Source organism: Xenopus tropicalis, chromosome 5 (genome assembly GCF_000004195.4).
Source record: "Xenopus tropicalis strain Nigerian chromosome 5, UCB_Xtro_10.0, whole genome shotgun sequence".
In the NCBI taxonomy this organism is placed as follows: Eukaryota; Metazoa; Chordata; class Amphibia; order Anura; family Pipidae; genus Xenopus; species Xenopus tropicalis.
Window position 1 is genome coordinate 125,953,783 of NC_030681.2, and position 23,891 is coordinate 125,977,673.

Below are 23,891 nucleotides of genomic sequence, written 5' to 3' on the forward strand. Positions count from 1 at the left end.
ATAAAAGCACACATCCTAAAGCCTCTTGTTTTTTATATATGTTCCCCCTCAAGGGGGTGCTACATCAAAAGCAAGTATGTACAGTATAGCCTCCTCTCATCAGCGTATGTAACCACTTTTTGGCTGTAAAACAGATAATGACTATTAGCTGCATTTAATTCTAAAATTCCAGTGATTTTATGCAGGCATCAGTTCTAATTATCTATTCTCTCTTCTTTAGTTATCAGAAAAAGATTCTAAAACTGTTTTCCGAACTGGAGCCAGGCATTTACATCAAGTATGCTATCTATGGTTGGTAGGTGGTAATTATTGGCAAAAGGCCCATGCGCTAAAGCAGTGATCCCTAACCATTGGCCCGTGAGCAACATGTTGCTCCCAGTGGCCTCAAAGCAGGTGCTTATTTTTAAATTCCTGGCTTGGAGGCAAGTTTTGGTGGCATAAAACTCAGATGAACTGCCAAACAGAGCCTCATGTAGGCTTCCAGGCCAAATAGGGGCTACCAAATAGCCAATCGCAGGCCTTATTAAGCAACCCCTGGAACTTTTTCCATGCTTGTGTTGCTCCCCTACTTTTTTTTACATTTGAATGTAGCTCACAGGTAAAAAAGGTTGGGGACCTATGTCCTAAAGCATAATGAACCACAGAGACCTTATCCGCACACCCTAACACTCCAAAAAATTATTTTGTCTGGTGCACACTGCTAGAGGGATCGGCACCCTCCAAATACACTGTAGCAACAAAAAAAGCAAATGGCACTCAGGACTACAAACAAGGGTAAAACCCTTTTAAAAGTTTTATTGCGGAGGTGCAACGTTTCGGGGCAATGTGACGTTGCACCTCTGCAATAAAACTTTTAAAAGGGTTTTACCCTTGTTTGTAGTCCTGAGTGCCATTTGCTTTTTTTGTTGCTAAAGCATAATGAGGCAACTTTATGGATGTAAAACAAAAAGTATAAAAGGAAGAGGACCACAGATGAATGAAAATCTAATTGTAAATAGCCCAACACGTTTCATCCCACATGGGCCTTCACTATGGTGTAAAAGTGGCAGGTGGTCACATTGCTTTAATTCTGACTTTGTTCTTTAGTTGTATGTTATTGGTTTTGGAGACAGTTGCTATTCTTTGCACTGGTAGTTTTGACGTTTTAAACTTCGAAATGTTGCAGAAGCCAGTTAATTAACAGGCATGCCTTGGCTGGGTAGTGACAGGGGCGCTTCTGCCATTAGGCGAGTTGAGAAACTCGGGGCAGAAGCGCCCCAGTTACCAGGGGAGGCAAAAAGCCGCGGGGGGGGGGGGGGGCATCCAGGAGCCTGGGTAGTGAGCCGACTTCTGCTACCTTTCAAGATTCACGCAGAGCAGAAAGGGACCGACAAACCCTGCTTAAAACAAAAAAACCACAACGCATTAATCAGCCAGTAACTGTATTTGTCTATACGTATATCAGCCATGCAGCCGTGAGGGTGTAGCCCCAGCTATCCCGTCCCTGAAAATGTCCGAAGGTAGATACTGGGTACTGCAGTTCAACTCATAAGCAACGCGGACTGATAATCCACTCGGACACTCTCCTGGCAAATCAATATTGTGGAAACAAACAGCGTCCTTAGCAACTGCTGGCCCGCTCTTTTCTGGGTAACAGGAAGGCGTAAACGCCTCCAGACAACACGGATCTGAGGATGATTGGGTGTTATCCCCACCAGTCACGTAGATGCGGACACCGGATTGGTTGGTATGTTTAAACCTGTAGTCCCGCCTTTTCCGCTAAACTGGAGTCGAGCTCTGAGATGAATATGACATAAGCGCTGTGAAGCAGCTGGGGATGAGTGAGATGTAGCTTTGAGGAAGGAGGCTGTCTGTCATTGCTGGAGCCAGGGAGATGTAAGTATTGCACCAAGGGACTGAGCAGAGCTGGGCGCTATAGAGAAAGCTTTGTGCTGGACATGCTTGTGCTCTTTCTTACTGCGCTTTGTGTGAGATGAGGTTAAAAGAGCGCATGTGTCAGTCTGATACCCACAGAGATGCCTTACATAAGATATTTCATTTGTATGAGTGACAGGGAAATAGTGCTTTCCCATGTGTTATGTCAGGGTCCTATTTCTAACTATCTGCGTTGAGCTATAGATTTTGGGCTAAGACTGTCCGTGAATGGTGGCAATTCAGCATCACATGTTGGAGCTTTAGTCAAAAAAATAAACGTGTGGTCTTTAAAAAGCACTGGGGTTTATGTTATTGGGGCTACAGAGGCACCAGTGGTTCTTTTGTGTTAGTCACTTACATTTTGTTAATAGTCCTGTTTTTATTCAGTATTGTGTGTTCATGGATGTCAGTGGGAGAGGTGCTTGTGCTAGATTTACCAATGCGGATGCAGTCATTGCCTGCTTAATAAATTGTGCTCCTGTGCAGCGTATGGTGTTCCCTCTGCATCATGGGGGAGAATTTTGTCACTTCTGATTTGCTCTGTATTGATAAGAGCACTAGCGCTAAACCCATGTTAGTTGTGTGTGTTGGTGCAACTCACCTGGAATTATGGGCAACTGTTAATCCTAAGGTTCCTTCATGTCCGTAGACTTGTACTTATCCATCTTGCATGCTATTCATTATAAGAGGCTGAACTGGTGCATTTGTCCAAGCCACGAGGTGTTAAGGGGTGTGTATAGGCAGGTCTGTATTTAGGTCCATTGCTGGACCTCAGTCTGCCCCTTTCCTTGATGGTCCTTTTGTACTGCGCAGCTTATCTACCCACAGCACCATTGCCAGATTTAGCTGCAGACTTTTATTTTTACCCCAAAAGCTGCTGTCTTAGGCACGGGCCTTGGGTTTGGTACCTATATGTCAATTTTGACCCTGTGTATAGGTGCAAGTACCTTTGTGTGCAGTGTCAAACCATGCACAATTGTGCTTCTATTTTTATGCTTGAGTTTGTAATTGAGCTCTATAGGATATAATGGGGAAAACAAAACTGGTTCTGTTTTATTGTCACGGTGTATTTGCAGCCAATGACTGCGAAACACTAGTCTGTATGAACAGAGATGTGACAAGCACTATTAAATAATACTGGGAATGAGTTCTTGTAGTTACAGATGTGTATTACAGTAGCCACTCTGCGCAGGACGTGTGGGAGGACACTTGTTCAAGATCTGCATGCATCTAACTGTGCACCAGTGTATTAGTCATGATACATGTGCTACATTGCTCATGTGGCATCTAATCATTTTCTTGTGTTGTCAACAGGAATTAAGGTTTATAGCACATCATCATATTGCTGTCATTTAAAAAAAACAAAACAAAAAACATTATAGTTTTGGCATGTCACTTGTGAACTTTGTATGTTCTCTCCATGATTGTATGTGTTTCTTCCAACACTCCAAAAACTTAGAAGGGTTACTTGGCTGCTAATGAAATTGGCCATAGACTGTGCTTGAGATAGGAACCTTTTAGATTGTTAGCTTAGCTGGGACAGGGAATGATGTGGATGACCTATAATCTTTGTAAAACACTGTCTCACTATGTCAGCACTAAATAAAGAATGATACAAGCTGCACAAACCCATGTTGGTTGCAAAGCTATTTAATCTTTGAATTATTTTTAGCAGATTTAAGGTATGGAGATCCAAATTAGAGAATGATCCCTCATCTGGAAAACACCATGTCCCAAGCACTCTGGATAATAGATCCCAATAGATTTATAACATGCTGCAAATTCTGTTTCCTGTTCTGTTTATATCTGATTATATTTGGAGAAACTGCTTACATAAGAAATCTGATTAAGCTGCTCACAAGATGGCATAGAAATTCCATCAGTTGATATCTAGTGGCAGTGGTAAAGGCAAGTCTGTGAATACTCTCTGCTATCAGACTGCTTTGAGGGCTATAGTGTGAGGGGAAATGCAGGCAGCTGCATGGTGCTGCAGCAGGAGTAAATGATTGAGATTAGTGAATGCCCTTGCTTGGTATTGAGTTGTGTATTCTATGTGGGTTACTCTGATAGTGTAGAAATGGGACATCTGATGAGGCCCAAGGGCATGGCCATGTGGGTGGCTGGGATTTGTATTAAGGGCTGAAAGCAAGGCAGATGTATGAGGCATCTTTCTTTATTATTAGAGAAATGTTCACACAGGGCTTTAACCACACCTTTCATGTATTTTAGCTGCATATTTGGCCTTGGGAGGGCATCCTGATGGTACATGAACAGAGGTGTCTTTCTGAATGCATTGAAGGAGTCATTCTGAACTTGTGTTCATATAACCACCAAACCATTTATACCAAGAGCATTTAGGTTTTTTTCACCCCTGTTGTGATGCATTTGCAAGAGTTTGGTAGGATGAAGGGTGATGAAGCCATGTCCTTTCCCATCTGCTGCAGGTACTGCACTCGGAACAGCATAGTTGTTTCAAATTTTATTTTTCCAAGACTGAATTTTTCTCTGGAAAAACACATGGCTATGGTTTATACAGAAAAAGATATGCAGTGAAGCGTTAATGTTACAACCCCTTAATAGGGGATTTTTTTTTTTTACTACAATTTTTTTGTGATTTGTCACTATTTTTTCTCGTCCCCTGGAAGACATTCTGCTGTATTGCAGTGAGGTTTGGTAACTGGCACTTATTTACACTACATTTCTTTTTATATTTGATAGACTTTATTTTCACCCATATGGCTGCTTCAGTTCTCCAGCAGTCTCCCTCCTCTCCTCTGCGCTCACTTTCTCCTCTCAGCAAGTCTTTTCCTCAAATCCCTTGTCCGAGGCAAAGACGACACGGAGGAAGAGAAAAGAGTCGATGGAATACAGCAAGCCTAACTGGTAATGCATGAATTTAAACTGTTTTTTTTTTTTTTTTATGAGAATGTGACACAAATGATCCTGTTTTTTAGTTCCTTACTGTATTGTTAACACTTTAAAATCTGAGCTTTACTTGTGTATCCTTTAACTTTGTAGGAGAGGATTGGAGCTCTTATAGTCTTTCTGCTGCTACCAGCCACATTCTGCTCCGATCTAATCACGAATCTAATGGTATACCAATGGATGATACAAATCAGTCTCTACCTTCCTGTGCGCGCAGCTCAAATAGAGCTGTATTGACTGTCAGCACCAAGACCAGTAAGGTACGCAGACCTTTTCAAATTATTGAATCTCTTAGTGTGCAGTTGTCTATGCAGGAGACTGTTTTGCAATTGTACCAAAATATCTGTTACCATAAGGGATGCCTGGCAAGGTATGGGTTCCTTTGACAGCCTGGTACAAATTAAAGATAACACACTTGCTGTATTTATAATTAGCACTCTCTATTTTACTAGAACAGGTAAATAATAACCATTAAAGAACAAGTACAAAGAATGTCCGTAAAGAACTAAGCAATACAGTAACACAATTTATTAACCTTTGTTTTGCACCACATATAACTGAGAATTCAGGCCTGATTGTTGTGTTTACCTTATATTGGTGCGCACTTATCTGTAATCCGTGGTGTAACACTCAGGCACTGGAACCTGGGGATCTAGTGGCTAATGAACCTTCTTGTTCTTATGAAACAATTCCCTAAGTCCCTAACTGGGTCCTAGATCTGCTATACTGTAGCAGTGATGGCATGTTGGACCTGGAACCCAATGGCCCTAAAGTACAAGGAGATTGAAGTCGTTCCTTCACTGGCACACTAAGGGGAACCTGCAGTTGGTGCAGCCTTTCCTGCACTTTACCAAACTTGCGTCCGATGGGATCTCTCCCTGCTGCCAGATCTGTGCATGCTCTCAACTTGCCTTGTTGCCTTGGCTTCCTGTTTCCCATCTCCCCTTTCACAGTCACATGATATCTGCCTTGCTGTTTCCAGATTGCCTAAGACTGCCATATGCAGGCTTGAGATACACAGTCCTCATTTGCCTGTATTCTACTTTTCTGGTTCTCTTAGCAGTAGTGTCTGACCCAGGATGCTCATAGCCATTGTCCACACCTTAAAGTGGACCTGTCACCCAGACATGAAAATCTGTATAATAAAAGTCCTGTTCAAATTAAACATGAAACCCAAATTCATTTTTATATTAACACATCCAAACCCATTATAAAGGCATTTAAAAATCACAGCTGTCAATCATATATTGCTTGCCCCGCCTCTATGCCTTAGGCATAGAGGCGGGGCAGACAGTAACTTTAGCTTTCCATTCAGCACTTCCTAGATGTCACTGCACATCTCACTTCTCCCCTCCCTCCTCCTCATCTAACTGTGTAGCCAGTGCATGGGCATGGGCATCTGGTCCCCCATTCTGGCACATAAACAAGATTTTGGCATGATACAAAGCTTGCCTTAATAACAGTGTCCACAAAATGGTGCCTGCCTGCTTGCTTTGATTGAGTAATTCCAAGACGGAAGGAAACAAGATTTATATTATTTATATAGAGTAAGTAAAGTTTATTTTGCTCAACTAACAATATAGAAAATAATTTGGACTTATTTCTTAGGGTGACAGGTCCGCTTTAAGCATCATATGAGTGGTTACACTAGAGGTAAATTATAATATGTAAAAGTAGCTTAGCACCCTGATGTACAGTAGCCCTCTGACAGTGAATATCTGCATCACTTCATAATTCTATATCTTTATGTTCTTGGCTGTTCTCTTCACTGGACTCTGAGATAATGTGCATGGTAAGGGTTCTTTTTGTGTTTTCTGCACATTCTCAGGAGATGATTATAACAGTAGAAGGCTGGAGAAAGATTGCATGTTAATTTGCAACTTAAGGGTGCAATTTTGGAAGAATATTTCCTCCATTGTTCATAAACTATTTATTTTGTAGTCTTATTGTTTGTGAGGCTTAACTTGTCCTTTAAACTGATTAACTTTTTTAACCAAAGGGGGTTTAGTGTTCATCCCCTCAAAAAGTATTATATGGACACTATGACAAAATAATATATCTAATGTTTTTTGCAGATTTTAATGGCTAATGATAAAGCCTGTAGGCTGTTTGAATACAGCAGTCCTGAGCTGATTGGAATGAGTCTTTCCCAACTCATTCCTGCTTCCAGTCACAGAGTTTCTGAGGCACTTGAGGATGAACTTACGGAGTCTGATGGATTTTCACGGGTACCTGGAGAAGTAGTGAGTAATTGTCTTCATAAAAGTCACATAAGTGGCCTACAGGTCATTTATTAAAATTCAGTGTTATGTGTTTAAAGGCCCTAACAAACACAGACACACAGGTATACAGTCATGTTCTGAGCACTCCTTGTCATATTAATTTGCTTGTCCAAGTCTGGTGAAATCAAGCCCAGAGCTTTATAAAATCCCTCGCAATTGCAACCTCTGACTGTTTTGTGTTTGCACTTAATAGCAATCAGCATTAGTAAGCAACTAAAGTGAAGATTTGTAAATAAAGTTAACTGACTTACAAAATAGGACAAGGCCCTAAAAGAAATCTAAACCTTTCATTCTGGCAATTTTACATCATAAATCTAATTAAGAGGTAGAAGTTAAGGGGTTCTTTTGAAATCAAGACAATATTTGGAGGACCAAGGTATATTGTTATTAGAATTGCTTGTTAAATGGTTGTGTGGCAGCCCCTGGGAGACATAGGAAACATTATGTTGGTAGGGAAGAATGAGTTGTAGTACGTATCTTCAAAATGTATACTGGGGGTTTTTACACATCTTACTAAATTCAACTATCTTCTGATTTCTATGAGGGAGTCCCTGTTTAGTGCTTGTAAATGTATTGCTCTCTGGTGATCCTCCCACTATTGCTATGTGGAAGATTCATCTAATCTATTAGATTAGATGTTACATTAGCCTACTTGGTCTATACTCAAAGGGGCATTCCAGATACATTTCATTATGTTTGGCAATGTTGGTTGGATTTCTAAACAAACCTAGGGATATCAATGTCTGAGATTATTATTTCTGTCACATGACATGGGAAAAGGTAAAGGATCCATTATCTACAACTCCTTATCCAGAAAGTTCTGAATTGCTGGAAGGCCATCTCCCATAGGCTCCATTATAAGCAAACTCTATTTTTAAAAGTGACTTCCTTATTCCTTTTTTGCCTTGCATGAATATATTCTATTTGTGTAACTAGGTTGAAGCTGTTCGTCGTGGTGGAGAGACAATCACACTGTGTATGTGGATACGCAGAATTCAGAACCAATGTCTTTTACTACTGGAGACAGTTCAACAAATCACAGCTACTGTATCATTCAGACAGGATGTAAGTATTGGCCCTTTACCGTATATATATATCCTGTTTTACATTTTTCTCAGGAAAAAATATCTAAGACCAGAGATGACAGATGTGCGCAGAAGGCTTCAAGTCTTTGTAGTACTCTAACATTCATTGGCTACTGTCGCTGCACCTGGTTCCATGCCCCAACCCCCTCTCCACTTCCCTCTCTCCTCCTGACACCTCTGTAACCCTGCCCACCAAATTTCAACCCCTTATCTGTCATGGCCCTTCTTCCTTAGCTACAGCTCCACTCCCACACCTTCATTGCTCAGCCCCTTATGCTGAATTGCAATACCACAGTGAATTACACTTTTTGTCCCTTTAGTTGTTTAAACAACATGTGGGAAATGAAATTGCCCATATTCTAGTGGCCCTTAATTTTTGAAGTGTGTAAATCACGGTAAATGTGAGTTTAGTTTTTCCTCTGAGTAATCGCTGGGTGGAAATTTCCATAAAGTCAACTTGTATAATGGAACTGCAAACATTTTAAACAGAATTAGTAAGCCTTTGCTGCACAAATATTAGTTTACGTTAGTAGAAGCTTTAACCAGAAAAGGTGCTCCTCTTGGATCATCTCTGAAGAAAACATACATACTTAGATGTTTCTCCCTAAGGGTTGCAGAAAGCACCATTCCCATGCTAGGCTGCAGCCGTTGCCAGAGCGCTCCACACATTTAAAGAACAGACTTAGATTACAAAACTAGATTACAGACATCTTTTTAAAAGCATAGTCAGAAATGTTGAATTTGGTGATTCTAAACTCTTCTTTAGAGCTCCAGCTTGAATTCATATATATTTTGCATCATCTTTTTAAATGCAACCTGACAGTAATGTCAGCATTACTTAGTGAACCTTCTTAGCGTGTGATCTGGTTTAATAGGTTCTGATGCGATGTGCAAATCACTCCATTACTATGTGCCAGCTAAAACCACTTTTGCATATCCCCTACAAATGAATGACCCTTTCCAGGCCATGGCAACCCTAACTTGCCTTTTACTGACCTGAAGCAATTCCTCTGCATTGCTAGATCAGGAACACATCACAAAGTTTTGGATATATATTCTACAAATTGTGTATATAGTAGAACCCCCCCATTTTATGTTTTTCAGGAGATAATAAAAGTTTGAAATCTAGGAAAATGTAAAATTTAGGGATTACACAAAGGATATAAGCTCAAGAGTCCATTGACACCAAAATGTTGTCAGATCTGGAAAAACAACCATTAATATGCACTATAAATTGGTGGGATCACAAAGGTATAACATGTGGAAAAATAGTCACCATAGCTGCCTAACTGTCTAATTTGTTTGTTATTGAAAAATGTGTTATTCTTAAAGTTTTAGGAAGGGGGGGGGGGGGGGTGTAATGCATTTGGGTAGCAACTTTAGTGACTTTTTTTATGACACCATGCCATTACTGATTGGTCACAGCTTAAAATCTCATTAGCTCATGTCCTTTTTCAGCAATTCTAGTGTAAGATCAGGTGGCAGGAACCCTGCTCCTTTATCTATATGTAACTTGGCCTTACACTTGTTCAACCAAATCCTTTACTATCCATTTGCTTAACCTCTAAGCCAAGTGACCAGATTAATTAGGCCAGGCATACACTTTTTTTCTAATTAATTATTGGTTTTCAATGTAACTTGTTGCCCAACAACTACATGTTATCATAAATGCTAAGCCACAAGATATGATGAAATATACAAATGTGCTGTTATAGCTTTTGTATGTTTTTTATACCAGTTCATTCTGACTCTCTATTAAAACAAAGTGCAACAACACCACATGGCTATGTTTCCTTTATTTACATACACATTGTACTGTTGCATGTAGAGAATATGGGATCTACAACTGGTGTGAGGCACATTGTTTCAAATAGAATAACATTAAAACATTAACACCTAAAATTCATTAAAAACAGTAAGTCCTCTTTAGTAAAAGCACCATGATTGAATTCTGGGCCATAATGTAGTACCTCATTTGTTGTCCTTAACGCTCAGGCAAGAGTAATATCGGAGAATGTATTCATTGTTGTCTGTTATATTGTGATCCTAGCTCTGCTTGCTATAGGCAGCATGTTTCTCATACATGTAGTGATATTATTCCTGTACTTTGGGATATTCTGGAGAGAATATGCTTTTTTTTATTTTAGGGAAGAATTCTATCCTGTGATCCTACTTGTGCTCGCCTCTATGGATATATGGAACCTGAAGAGGTGTTAGGGCAGCACATTACAGATCTGTTGCCTACTGTAAACATTCCACTTCAAGGAAGAGAGATACCACAGGTACCAAAACCCATATCAATCATCACTTTTTAGGGTTTAACTCTGATTTTACCTTGTGCTGTGTAAAAAAAAAAAAAAAAAAAATAGCAATGTTAAAAAAATAAAATCCCTTTTTGAATGGCAAGCCATTTTTTATAAAATAAAAATGATTTTGCGTTTGGGATCTACGTTTCAGTAACAGAGGGGGAAGGTGGAGTCAGCCTAAATACAAGTGGAAGCAAGAGTGAAGAGCCTACTACTTCTATCCTGCCTCTAGATGTGAACAAATACAAAACTCCATTGTGTGCATTTACAGCAAAGCCATTTGGTAAAAAATGTTGTTGTGTAGTTTTCCAGTTCCACTGCTCACTTGTTTGGCCAACAGTAAATGAATTCTACAGGCAACAGAATAGTATTGCCACATATTCTGATTCTGCATGTGCAAGCTTTTTAAGCATATACATGTAATTTCCATGGTACAGTAACCGGCTTTTTCTTAGATAAATATTGGGCGAGATGTAAATAAAAGAGCCACAACTATCTGTCATTCCATATTCTCTTTTAAGAGACACTCAGTTTGTAATAGGTTGTCTGGTTCAGGGATAATATATACATCTATACTACTTTTTTTTTAATTTTTTTATCCATTTTCCTAATTCTTTCAGAATTTAAGATGTCAGAGGCTGGTTGGTGTAACACGTGATGGTGCTAATTTCCCTCTCAGTCTGAATTTATCGGAGGCTTCGGTGGATACAGGTTCCCATGTAGAAGAATACTGTGCCAGCTTAAGTATTCTTTCCTCCATTAATGGGCTTATTACCCTGCGTCCTGATGGATCCATTCGAGGGCTAAATGGAAGTTTCTCAAATTCTTTGTTTGGATATGACCGAACACAACTGTTAGGGAAGGTGAGACACAGAATGGAATTTTTGTCTTTGGCTGAATTGAAACTATGTCTCTTTTCTGCAATTTGCCACATACTTTTTTTTTTTTTTTTACTTGTGAGCCACACGTAAAAAAGTTTTAAGGCGCCACACAAGCATGTTAAGGAGCCACAAACATGTATGCATTTTGCATGGCCTTTACCAATAAGTTTACTATTAGTATCACTGCATGCTTCCTCTTATGAATCTTTTTAAATATGAATTAACAAATTAACATGAGTTAACACACATGTTTCATATATTATATATAGTGTAAAAATAAGTGAAATATACAAAAGTACCCTTGTATGCATTTAATTGTTGAACACTATTTTGCATTAATTTTATTTTCTGCTTACTGTCTTTTTATTTTTTTGTGATATTTTTTTTTTTTTTTCTACCATATGGTTCCTGTGTTTCTGGCAGAACATCACTTTCTTGATACCAGGATTTTATCATTACATGAGGAGTGCAGGGGATGAGCCCTCACCTCTGCTTACTCCTCTGGGGGAGACCCTGGACACATCTGGATCCAGTGATATGATCAGCAGTAATGCAACTAAAGGTCAGTAAACAACCACATTTGGCCTTATTGCTAGTAAATTGATCGTTAACGGATCATTTGCAGTTTGTAGTACTAAATTGACTACAATATCCTGTATGGCTACCCATATGGCCAACGATTGGAACATTTTGTGGACCTGTGCAAAAATGACCGCATCTGCACGCTGATGTGTCCCTTGTCCAGGAGGATTTTCAAACTAGCCCAGCTTTCAGCCAGACATCGATCAGGCTGGCAGTGCCAAATGCCCCAAATGATGTCAATAAGCTGCTGACTAGGTTTGGAGAGGATGATTCAGCAGCTTTTATTGACCCATGTATGGTCAGTGAAACTTGAATTTCTAGGCACCCATGCACATAGAAAGTCCATTTCAGTTGAAGAGCCCACAGACATTTATTTCAAGGGGCCTATAACGTTAATCTGCTCTTAAGGCTTATTTTTGAACATTTGTGGTGCATAATACGGAAGGAACAACCCATAAATAACTTGCACAACATGATATGTTACCTGTTATCCAGAATGCTCAGGACCTGGGGTTTTCCGGTTATTCCATATTCCATATTTTGGATCATCATACCTTAAGGCTTCTAAGAAATCATTTAAACATTAAATAAACCCAATAGGATTGCTTTGCCTCCAATAAGGATTAATTATATCTTAGTTGGGATCAAGTACAAGATACTGATTTATTATTACAGAGAAAAAGGAAATCGTTTTTTAAAAATTTAATTACTTTATTAAAATGGAGTCTATGGGAGATGGCCTTCCCATAATTCTTTGTGCTTTCTGGATAACAGGTAACCATACTTGTTGTACTGAAGAGGTGATATTCTGAGCATATTTCTATGTGTATTTGTAGAAAAGTCCAGTGAACATGATACATTTCATAATCCACTTTCTGATGGGAACTGGCTCCAAGCTCCAGCCTGTTGTATACTACAGACTTCCCAAACTCCATTAACCAGGTATGAATTTTCCTTGGCAAACCATTGCAGTGTGTTCTCATTGTATATAGAGTGTTGGTTGTATAAATATCACAACAATTCTGATCAATTCACAGAGCCAGGAAATTTGAATTGCAGTGCCACCTTACCTTGCTTGCCCAGGTTCCTCTTTAGATTTGTGCATTCTCAGTCCCAAAATTTGACACTACTGCACATGCATGAATCTCAAGCTGAGAGCGGTACCCCTGGGAAAGCAAGGTATGGTGGAACTGCAATCCGAACTTCCCAGGCTGGTGCAGTTTTTCCCTAACTGGATCACTGGCCAGAGGAACAAACCAAGAGGGATGCTTGACTTTTTGGGCTTCAGCCAAATCCTGAATCTATTGTGAAACATTCAGGTGAATCCTGAACTGCATCTGAATGCTAATTTGCATATGTAAATTAGGCTATGGAAGGCACAAAAAGAACTGCGCATACGGTAAAAAATATTCAACTTATGTGTTCATGGGACAAAGTCACCTGATTTTCAAGGATTCAGATTCAGTGCAGCCAGGCATTTTGATTCGTGAATCGAATCCAGGATCCCTAGTAAATATGACTTTACTTGTGCTTTAAAGCTAAGTATGGTCCTAAGTATTGTTTTCTACTAGAAAAATATATAAAATGTTGCCTTTATGATTTTTATGTTTCTTTCTAGAGCAGTAAATAACCAGGAAATGGCAGTTTCTTCAGCCCCAGAAAATGATTACTTACAGTCTGTACCTACATGCTGTGTTTCTCCTGGGACACCTACACAGGATGAGCCATGGGAGAGAGAAAAATACACAAGGCATGACCTGGATCTGGAATCTGGCATAACACCTCTAACACACTGCTTGAGGACTTTAAGCTTAAGCAAAAGCCAAAGTGAGAAGAAGGAAGCACATCAGCACATTAACTCCCATCAAGTTTTTCCCACTGTAGAAAAAGCCTTTTCTCCTGTTTTATCTCCATGCCCTTCGGCTGTAGGTGAAATACATCAGCCTCCTAATGCTTTAGGTGTCTCTCCTCCAATTACGGTGCAGGTTACCCGTCTACCAGGTAGCCCATCATTTCTGAGTGAGACTACCTCCATTCCCCTGAGAAATGTCTGTTCTAATGCACACCATCATGGAACACTGTTACAAGCAGAAATCACTCATAATATGAATGAAACAAACGCAGCTCGATCTACACCCTCTGCTAATAACATTCCTGTGATCTCAAGTCCTCCGCTGTGCCATCACAACCCAGTTATTAAAACTGCATCAGTTATCCATGCAAATAATGCAGGGGCAAACAACACACCCTCTAGCACCTTACATAATAATTTATCCCTCAGTCCAGTTTCAACTGTGTCATTTTCTGAATATATAATGCAAAGCACAGCCAATACTTCTTGCTCTCCTGACAAGATACCAACTATAGTAGATGCTGACTCATGTCCTACTAGTTCAGTTCTGAGCCCACTGCCCACTGAACTGTCAACAGAAAATAAAGATTCTGAATCCCTTGTGGGTGGAGTCTTTCTGTACAATAGAAATAGTCCAACACCCAACCTATCGCCATGTAGATCTGTGGAACCGGATGCAGTTAACAGACTTTCAAGAGAAGAGTCTTCTCCAATTCCTCCCTCCCAAGAAGGAGAGTCAAATAGATATTCAAGTGAAACTCTATCTCAGGTGACTTCAACTCCTGTTAAAGATGACAGTCCCCACTCTTTGCAATTGGAATCTGCTGATCTGAGCCACAAGGAGCTGCAAGTCCCATTTGCTGGAGGTGAAATACGAGAAGGAATATTTAATGGCAGTTGTTACCACCGGGATGGCTCCAGACTTTGTAAGTACAAACATACATTAATGTATTCATCATTATACTTTTTTCATTTTTAAATATTTTTATTGAATTATAAATTGGTACAAAATATTTTGGACATTTAGAGGGTTATATATAGTAACTTAGCCGGGTGCAGGAATTTTTATGGTGCTTTTAATGGTGTAGTACAATTTGAATAATAAAACCAAACTACTGATAGGTTGCTATGTTTTACGAAAAAAGATAACTAGTAATGGTCTGTGAAATATAGACATAAATTGTGTTTTATGTAATCTGTTCTATGGTAGTAACATGACTCCATAAAACTGAAAACTGCTTTGTAAATGGGAAAATACTTGAGTACCTAGCGGTTCCCCTGTGGCCTTGTGTCTTATATTGTCACTCAACTCTCAGTTTTACAATGGGGCAAACAATAGGAAACCATGTTTAGCCCTTTTAGTGCCATGCAACTCTTGCAGCAGTGGGGTCCTAGGTTGCATTCCAAGCAGGGGAATATCTTCAAGGAGTTCTGTGTTTTGACCCCATGCTTGTGTGGGTTTGTTCTGGGAACATACAAAAATCTTTAATTTGTTTTTGACAAAATTTACCATAGTGTGTGCGACTATGATAGCGATCTTAGATTGTAAGCTCTCTCCAAATGCTTTCCTATAGTTGATAATGTAAATCGCTGGTAAGAAAACACGTGTCCCTTTCCGTCAGCTTTCAGAAGTTGCCTTGCAAATAAACTTTGCGTGTCTTTGGAAAGCCAAAGCGACATATGTTTTCCTACTGGCAATTAACATTATCGCTAGTAGGAAACATTTGAAGGAGATTAGTTGCTACCCCTAGAGGAGCTTAATCATGGAGTGGCTAATTTCCTCATGTGTCATTGCCCTAAGCCAGGGATCACCCACCTTTTTTACCAATGAGCCACATTCAAATGGAAAATGGTTCCTGATGGTGCCAATAAGAGCAATAATTGGCTATTTAATAGCCTCTATGTGGACTGTCAGCCTAAAGGAGGCTCTGTTTGGCATTATACTGGGTTTGTATGCAACGAAAACTTGCCTCCAAGCCAGGAATTCAAAAATAAGCGCCTGCTTTGAGGCCACTGGGAGCAACATCCAAGGGGTTGGTAAGCAACATGTTGCTCACGAGCCACTGGTTGGGGATCACTGCCCTAAGCATACTGGCTCACATTGTGCTTTGGCACTCATGCTTAATCTCCTTAATCTCTCGCAGGTGACAGTGTCCCTTACCACTGGCATTAATGTAATGGCGAGTGACAACTTTAATAGTGGTGAAGCATTTTCAGTCTACTATGCAGTGCAGTGTTTTCCTCCAGAAGTTTACATTAATGCTGGTGGGAAGGGAACTCCAGACATTTTTTTTCGCCCGCTCTGGAGGAGACAAAACATCCAGTGTACCAGTACCCTTACTACATTCAGTTGCAGGATGAATTCAGTTTTAAATAAGAATAACGTATTTTATAAGGGTTTGTGCACTAATTTGTATGAATATTGTCCTCTCCTCCAAGTCATTCAGTTTGATGTACAGAGGACAGTCTCGGCTGGCTCCTACCTGTTTAATGTTTGGGTGTCTAAAGATCTGCTGCAAAGTCAGAGAGACGCTATAGCTCGGACCAGACTTTTGCTATCTAGTTTTGCAAGCTCTTCTCAGTCTCTTCTGGAACAGTCAGAGCGCAGCCTAGGAGAGGTTTGTATTTCATTTACCCCTTTTTGGACAAATATTTGTCTTATTTATGCTCAATCTGCTTCTCTGTAAATTAACAAAATCTTAAATATTACAGGGCTCATTTATGACCACAAGCACAGTGGGAAACGTGTGCTTTTCCACACAGTCAGTTGCACTCAAAATGCCCTCTTTACCCTTCCATATAGTGGTGCTGTTCAGTCCTTCCTGCCTTCTGTTCTGAATTGGGTGCTGCTGTGCTAATTGACAGAGCTACTGCCACCTATTGACCAGGTGATTGCTCCAGGTTCCCTCAGCACCCTGCAGTGCACGTGCACCAAAAGAATCAAGCACAGGTGTCACTCAAGTACATGGCATTTCAAGTACACAGAGGCCCAAACAGCCCCCACCAGCCCAATAAATAGTGACTGTCTATGACATCTTACAGCAGCCCCTCCACAGATCCATAGATTGCCAGTCCGGGCAGAGGTATATGCCACCTCTGACATATCACTGAGGGTAAGGGAAGACTGAAGCTAACTGATGATTGAAAAAGCCCCGACACCCCAACATCTAATAGCAGGGATACTACCCTCCTCAATATAGGGGATTCCACAAACTGGAATTTTTGCACAATTTACATAGGTAGCTGTTGGGGCAATAGGGGGCATTTTTTAGCAAGGAAAATTGTGACCACTCCATATGCCATGAGATTCAACCCCTCCACAATGCAGTTTTAAAACAGGGAGGTCTGAAACTTAACTCATTTCAGTCAGGGTTCATATCTGGTTTATGAAAGAATAAATGCTTGATTCTGGAACACTAGAAACGGTAGTACTGTGCAGCGTGAAAATGGTTAAAAGGGTTCTGAAGAGTTTAGAATCTTGAAACATTAAAATGTTTTTTATTTTGTGATCTTTCTCCATGACAGCTGATCCGTAACAGTGCAAATGCAGGGTACTGTACAGAGTTACAGGATCTCCAGATTGTGGGTGCCTGCAACGGGCAATACGCCTTGAAATACCAAACAGTATCCCCTCTAGGAAAAGGCGCTTTTGGGTTTGTGTGGTCTGCATGTGGCAGGGACAGTGCTAAAGAGGAGGTTGGTATAATAATAGTCTAATATTGCTGTACTTGGTCCTTTTAAATGGTCTACCTGCCCCAATTTTTTTAATGAAAGAAAATGTAATTCCAAGCAACTTTCAATACACCTTTATTTTAAACATTTCAAATGGTTATTTGTAAAAAGTATTGCCATTAAAATGAGTATGTTTTATATATCCTACACTGCTGGCTCCTGAAACATCATATGCTCACAACCTCTCTTTAACTTCTGTTTTCCGTTTGAACATATTCTCCTGTACTGTATGGTAGGAAACTGACCAGCAGGTGCTGCTGGATGAAAGGCATCCAGACTACATATTCACTATAGATAGGTACTCTAAAACACCATATTTTTAAGTAAGCAGCTCTTCTTTAGCAAGAAATCTGTATTTGAGTTCACCACTTAACATATTGCAGCCACAATGTTTCTGCCAGTGCCCCGGGAACTGCACATGTGCCATTTATTACAACGGATGTCCATGTATAACGCTTTACAGAGCAAGCGCAGGGCTGGCGGTTATTCCACTGAGCATGCTTGTGCCAGGACCCAGGGGTTTTCTTCCAATAAAAGAAAGTGCACTAATGTCAGCCTTTATGAATTTGACTTCAGTGGAGAGTTGGTGCATAGCTGAGAGCTGCACCATGAGGTACAACAAAAACTCTTTCATGTGCCCTTTTTAAGGAAGTGTTAATTATACCTTACTTGTCCTTTAATTAAAGTTTAAAAACAAAACAAAAATATAAATAGGAAAAATGTTTAGAACAGCACCCCAAACAATTTTACATTATTTTTTTTTTTAATCACATCAATCCCTGACCCAAAATAACTTACAGTTCATTTTCCTCCCCCTGGCTAGTGTCCAGGTAGAGTAGCAGTTTGTGCTTTACCTAAACATTAACAAATCTAAATTGATTTGTTGTTTTTATTTATATTTCTCTTAGGTTGTTGTAAAGTTTATTCGCAAAGATCGAGTACTGGATGACTGCTGGGTACAGGATCCTGAACTTGGAAAGGTCACCCAGGAAATTGCAATTCTGTCACGGGTACAACATCCAAATATAATTAGGGTGAGTGTAGACTAAAACTAAGGCTCAGGCTTCAAAATGCATTCTCAATAAAATGTTTCTTCTAATTTGAAAATGAAGGTAGATTAACTGTTTTTTTTTTCCCCTTCATTTTGTCTCTTTCAGGTTGTGGATGTGTTTGAGAATGATACATTCTTCCAGCTGGTAATGGAACTTCATGGCGATGGTCTGGACCTTTTTGACTTTATTGATAGTCAGCCCAGTCTGGATGAGCCACTAGCCAGTTACATATTTCGACAGGTATTGTAACCCAAAGCTGTAAACAATGTTTATGATTTACAAGAGTACCTGTACATAGTATAGTTTTGTTAGTATAATAAGCCATATGGAATAACCAGCCATAATAGATGGTTTGTGCCTTGGCAGTGCTGTGTGTAGTTGGTTGGTAGCTTGTCATTGCTTAAATAATACACTTATGCTTTTCTAGTAATGCTTGTATTATTTCCAGCTTGTCTCAGCAGTGGGCTATCTTCACAATCAACATATTCTGCATCGGGATATTAAAGATGAAAATATCATTATTGCACCAGACTTTAGTATAAAACTGGTTGATTTTGGCTCTGCTGCCCATTTACATCAAGGAACCCTCTTCTCCACATTTTGTGGGACCACAGAATACTGTGCCCCAGAGGTGTTACTTGGAAACCCGTAAGTCCTGGCTCCAAACTTTTCCATAAAGAGGGTTAGTAATTGATGGTTGTAGACAAATGTATATTATGATGTCATACAAAAAATAATGCTTATCAGAATCTCCTCAAGCCTTGCCATGCATTACTTTCTTGCAGTATTACTTTCATTCCAAAAGTTTACAGCTCTTTTTTTAGAGGCACCTTTGGGCAGGCTAGAGAAAGAACCCTTGTGCACTGAAGCTCGGTCACCGCTGTTACTTATTGATGTCAGAGTTTTAAAAATGGCAGACAAAAAAGACTTAAAGTGAAACCTAATCGGCCAATTTACTGGTTTTAAAAGTGGAATTAAAAACAATATATAGTGATCTAAGAAAGGAAAGGAGGGACTAATTGAACAGTGAATTATCAAAAAGAAGGGGTTTAATGTACTTTTATGGGGCCCCCAGGCCTTCTGTTAAGCTGCATGACAAAACATTAATATAACTGATCCCTCTGTTCAGTATTAGTGATTATGGTATGTGAGTTTTGTTATGGAAATCGCCTTAAATCTGATTGTTGCTGGTTGCAGGTACCCTGGTCCAGAACTGGAGATGTGGTCTCTTGGTGTGACTTTATACACCCTCATTTTTGGGGAAAATCCTTTCTGTGAAGTTGACGAAATATTAGAAGCAGAACTAAACCCTCCATTTAATGTATCACAAAGTAAGAGAAACTTGAAATATACTTTGATAACCCTTCTGTAACCCTGCTTTGGACAGGCCTTTTTCTTTTTCTTTTAAAATCTAAGTGGGAACACGTGGACAACATTTCTCAACTGCAAAATAGTTATATATAAAATAAATAACTATTTTGCAGTTGAGAAATGTTGTCCATCTGTTCCCACTTAGATTTTAAAATAGTAGTTTGGTGTTTTTTGAAGCTGTGATTTAAAATGGAAGCATGGATGTGTATTCTTTGGTATATTTGCATTTATTAAACAACATTTTCCTATGTTTGTGCTTATAGAGTTGCAGGTTCTGATCTCTGGTCTTCTTCAACGTGACCCAGAAATCCGGATGACTCTGGACGAACTGCTCAGGGATCCATGGGTGACACAACCTATAAACCTTGCAGAGTATACATGGGAGGAGGTATATCCACCTGCTAGCTCTCACAAAGGTGATTATAGAACTGCACTGAAGAGTGAAATTCCTTCTTCTAGTGAGTTATTACTGTGTAAAGGTGAAGGAAATTATAAAAGTAGACCTAAGCATCACCATTTTCTCCTCTAGTAAAATACACTAGAGGGAGAGAATTCCACAGCTTGAAAGCTCTCACTGTAATATCTGTGCCTATTAAAATTTGGTCCATAAGCAGTGCAGAAATCTGCAAAAAAAAGTTCTGTACTGCACACATGCACTCGCCCAGGGCAGCACAGGGCATGTCTGGGTCGGCTAAACAAGATGGTAGCACATTCTTCTCAAACAGTACCCTAGTCTTTTTTTGAGGAGGAGCACCACACAGGGGTGGCAGGTAAGTGCATAAAATCTCTGAAATCACCCCCAGTGATTCTTTCTGCTTTAAGACACATAAATTGATTTTTAAAGGACAAGGCAAACCCTGTTCACTAAGGGGTTCCAAAATGTAAGGCATCTTCCAGTAAATATAATTGTTAGGTTTGTTTAGGAGCTTGGTGCGCCTGGGGAAAAAGCAAATCTGAATAGCAGCACCATCTTACCTGGTTCCCAGTCACACAGCAGAGTTCTGTGACTTTCTGCCCCTGCAAGAATCTAGATCTGACAGAGGACGATTGGGAAAGAAAGCTAAGAGAGATCCGCTGATCTGTGATTCAAGCTTTCTAGGCCAGTGCAGCTTTTTCCTAACAGAAGCAATGGCCTGGGGAACAAAAATGAAAAACGCTTTGGCACCCCCAGTGAATTGGGTTTATTTGTCTTTTAATGCTTTCCTGGGGGGGGGATAAACCATAATATTTTAATAAATAAAGGATTTCTTGTTTTTGTTCTGTGTTTTTATTTGAGAAACTATGTCCCAGTCAAAGTAATGCTAGTAGTTGGGTAGTTTGTTTACGATGTATGGCATGTTGAAAAAAAAAAGTATTCTGGTAACCCTGAAATTGCTTGTTCCCCCTCCCCTCCTCCCCCTCAAGTTCCAGTACTATTTCCCTTTCTGTTCTGCTCTCACTTGACATTTAAAATACTAACTGGTTGAAGAATCGGTGGCTAGAAAACAGATTGACAGGTTAGGTTTGTATTGTTAAAAAAAACAGAGCCTCAGACCCTCTCTTGTCTGCAATTGAAACCACCATTTTCATGCAGCCCTTTTCCTGCTCAATATCTTTAAGCAATCTTTACGTTTGTTGTACAGCACTGTGGACTATGCTGTCTCTTCATAAATGCACGTTAACAATGATAGTATGTGAATGATGATAGCAGAAATGTGCAGAGGTCAAGCAGTGAAGTAAACTAATGCATTGCTGATTTTATTTTGCAGATGATGATGGTCCGGGGCTGTGCCCAGACAGTTATAAAAGCGAATGGAATGAAGAATTTCAGAATCAGCCACAGTGACAGTATAAAATATGCCCAAAATAATAGAATTCTTAAACTATATAAATGTGCCATTGTATCTTAGAATCCATAAGCAGAGTACACTGGAACAATATGGTCCAGTCACAACTCTAAGCAGACCTTACTGGTAATCTATGGTACCCTATACTTGGGAGAATGCAGAGGCTACACTGTTTAATAGCCAACCCTGAGCAATCAAAGCTTTGGACCAGAAATTCCTCACTCCTGGGTTTTGCTGGATCACTAAAGCAGGGATCAACAACCTTTGGCCCTCCAGCTGTTGATAGAGTATAAAGGCTGTAGTTCAACCCCAGCTGGAATACAGTGGCATTCTGGCATACCAGCATTGATCTATATAAGATATGGAACCTCTTACAGTAATATTCTTCAGTACATTCCACAGTGTAAATAGATCTGTACCACCAGCATAATGCTGATTTTCTGCACGGACAGACATTTGGGTGAATACAGTGGCAGTCATTCCTTCAGTGTCTCTACATGAGCCTGCTTTCATGCCAGGTTCAAACCAGTGAATTTCCCCTCATCCCCCACACAGTGTATCTGATTAACAAGCCTAGTGTTTTAACCTAAGTTCTGTACACACAGAATATTTTCATTCTTGGATACTTATTGATCAGTACCTTTTGGGGCATATAACTTGGCTTGGCTAAATTGGGCATTTAGTGCACATGGGACAGATTTGGGCTGAAACCCATCCAGTGGGTGCATTAACAGGATAATGTCAGGCATATTAATGTTGAACGGTCATGGGGCATAAGTGGAGTTTCACAAGTGTAGGATCGCCACACCATGTGCAACAGATCTAACGAAAGTTGCTGATGCCATGCACTAACACCCAAATTATATGAGAGTGCCCATGCAGATGATTAGGCAGTCCAACAAGATTCCACAGTGTGGTTTTGTCCCAATAGTGGTGGATAAAGGGGAGATTTTGTGAAGAAAGTGATCTTATGCTAAAGCACGGTAGGTGGTACCAGGCATGCTGTGCCAGCTAGTGGGGTAGGTCTCTCACGGGGATTAAACATCTGAACCATGCCTCTTTGCCAATCCAAACTTTGTGTTTGCAGTAATATAAAGTTAGTAGCTCTGACCTATTCATAATGCTTTGTAGCCTAGCAAAGTGCATTGTGGGGGGAAAAGGGGCGATTTGCCCCAGGTTTTTGCATCTGCACCCACTTTGTACATGAACCTTTTTATGTGAAGGAAGACGTGCCATCCCTTGGTGAAATGAAGTGTTGCATTTACACCTTGCTCTACATGAACTTATTCTACTTGCTCATTTTAGTTTGCAAAATTTTATATTATATGTTAAATCAGATGGAAAATCCCATCCAACTTTAAAAGAAAAAAAAAAAAAAAATGAAGTCATAATTTTACAGATGGTACCTCATCAGATTACACTGTTTGGCCTGGGGGGGGCCTATACTCCATGATCTCAGCCCATCTACCACCTTCATTTCTTTCTGTTTAAGATTTCATTTATTGTTATTCACCCCTAGAAACTAACTTGCTCATTATCAGTTACAATAATGCTCTATGTGGTTTAGCAAGCACTTACCAGCCCCCCCCAGGTGAAATGTTTGTAACTGGGAATTTGTGTTGGGTGCCTCTAGTACCTCAGTGTGTCTCTGAGTGTACTCTATCTCCTTCTGTAGTTCTTCTCTTTACACACTAAAACTGTGCCTGTTTTTATGAATTTTTGGATAGTGCTTAAATGTATAAATTTAAAAATGTATTTAAATATACAAAGTACTTTTGTTGTATCATTTTTGCCTTTGTGTTTAATTCTATATTCATTCAGACCATTTAGTGACTTGAGGGGGAGCCAAATGGATTATGTAGGCGGCAATGGGGCAGTCGGTTCGGGGACCGCATCAATGAGCCGATGCGGCCCCCGATCCGACTGAATCTTTTAACCTGGCCTATCGATATCTGGCCAATTTCAGGCCAGATATCGGTCGGCCAGCCCACTTGTTTCTGCCCCTACACGGGCAGATAAGCTGCCGAGTCAGTCCAAGGGACCGATATCGGCAGCTTCTATCGGCCCGTGTATGGGGGCCTTT

The 23,891-nt window shown here is 40.0% G+C and overlaps 1 protein-coding gene across 3 annotated transcripts; it reads left to right on the forward strand.

The window, feature by feature from the left end:
* The first annotated feature begins 226 nt into the window (after positions 1–226).
* pask (PAS domain containing serine/threonine kinase) lies at positions 227–23,594 on the forward strand. Of its 3 annotated transcripts, none has more exons than XM_031902547.1 (18): positions 227–295; positions 4,633–4,797; positions 4,933–5,099; positions 6,915–7,082; positions 8,058–8,186; positions 10,354–10,488; positions 11,133–11,375; positions 11,817–11,955; positions 12,812–12,917; positions 13,594–14,753; positions 16,267–16,445; positions 17,353–17,523; positions 18,468–18,593; positions 18,717–18,851; positions 19,060–19,259; positions 19,809–19,942; positions 20,246–20,398; positions 21,731–23,594. In XM_031902547.1, the coding sequence occupies exons 1-18, from the start codon at positions 280–282 to the stop codon at positions 21,805–21,807; spliced, it is 3,603 nt and encodes a 1,200-aa protein (XP_031758407.1). In that variant the 5' UTR covers positions 227–279; the 3' UTR covers positions 21,808–23,594. The 3 variants fall into 3 exon arrangements, with proteins under 3 accessions (XP_031758407.1, XP_031758408.1, XP_004917848.1); XM_031902548.1 differs by having other exon boundaries at positions 229–277; XM_004917791.4 differs by lacking the exon at positions 227–295 and adding an exon at positions 1,222–1,875.
* Positions 23,595–23,891: the final 297 nt, after the last annotated feature.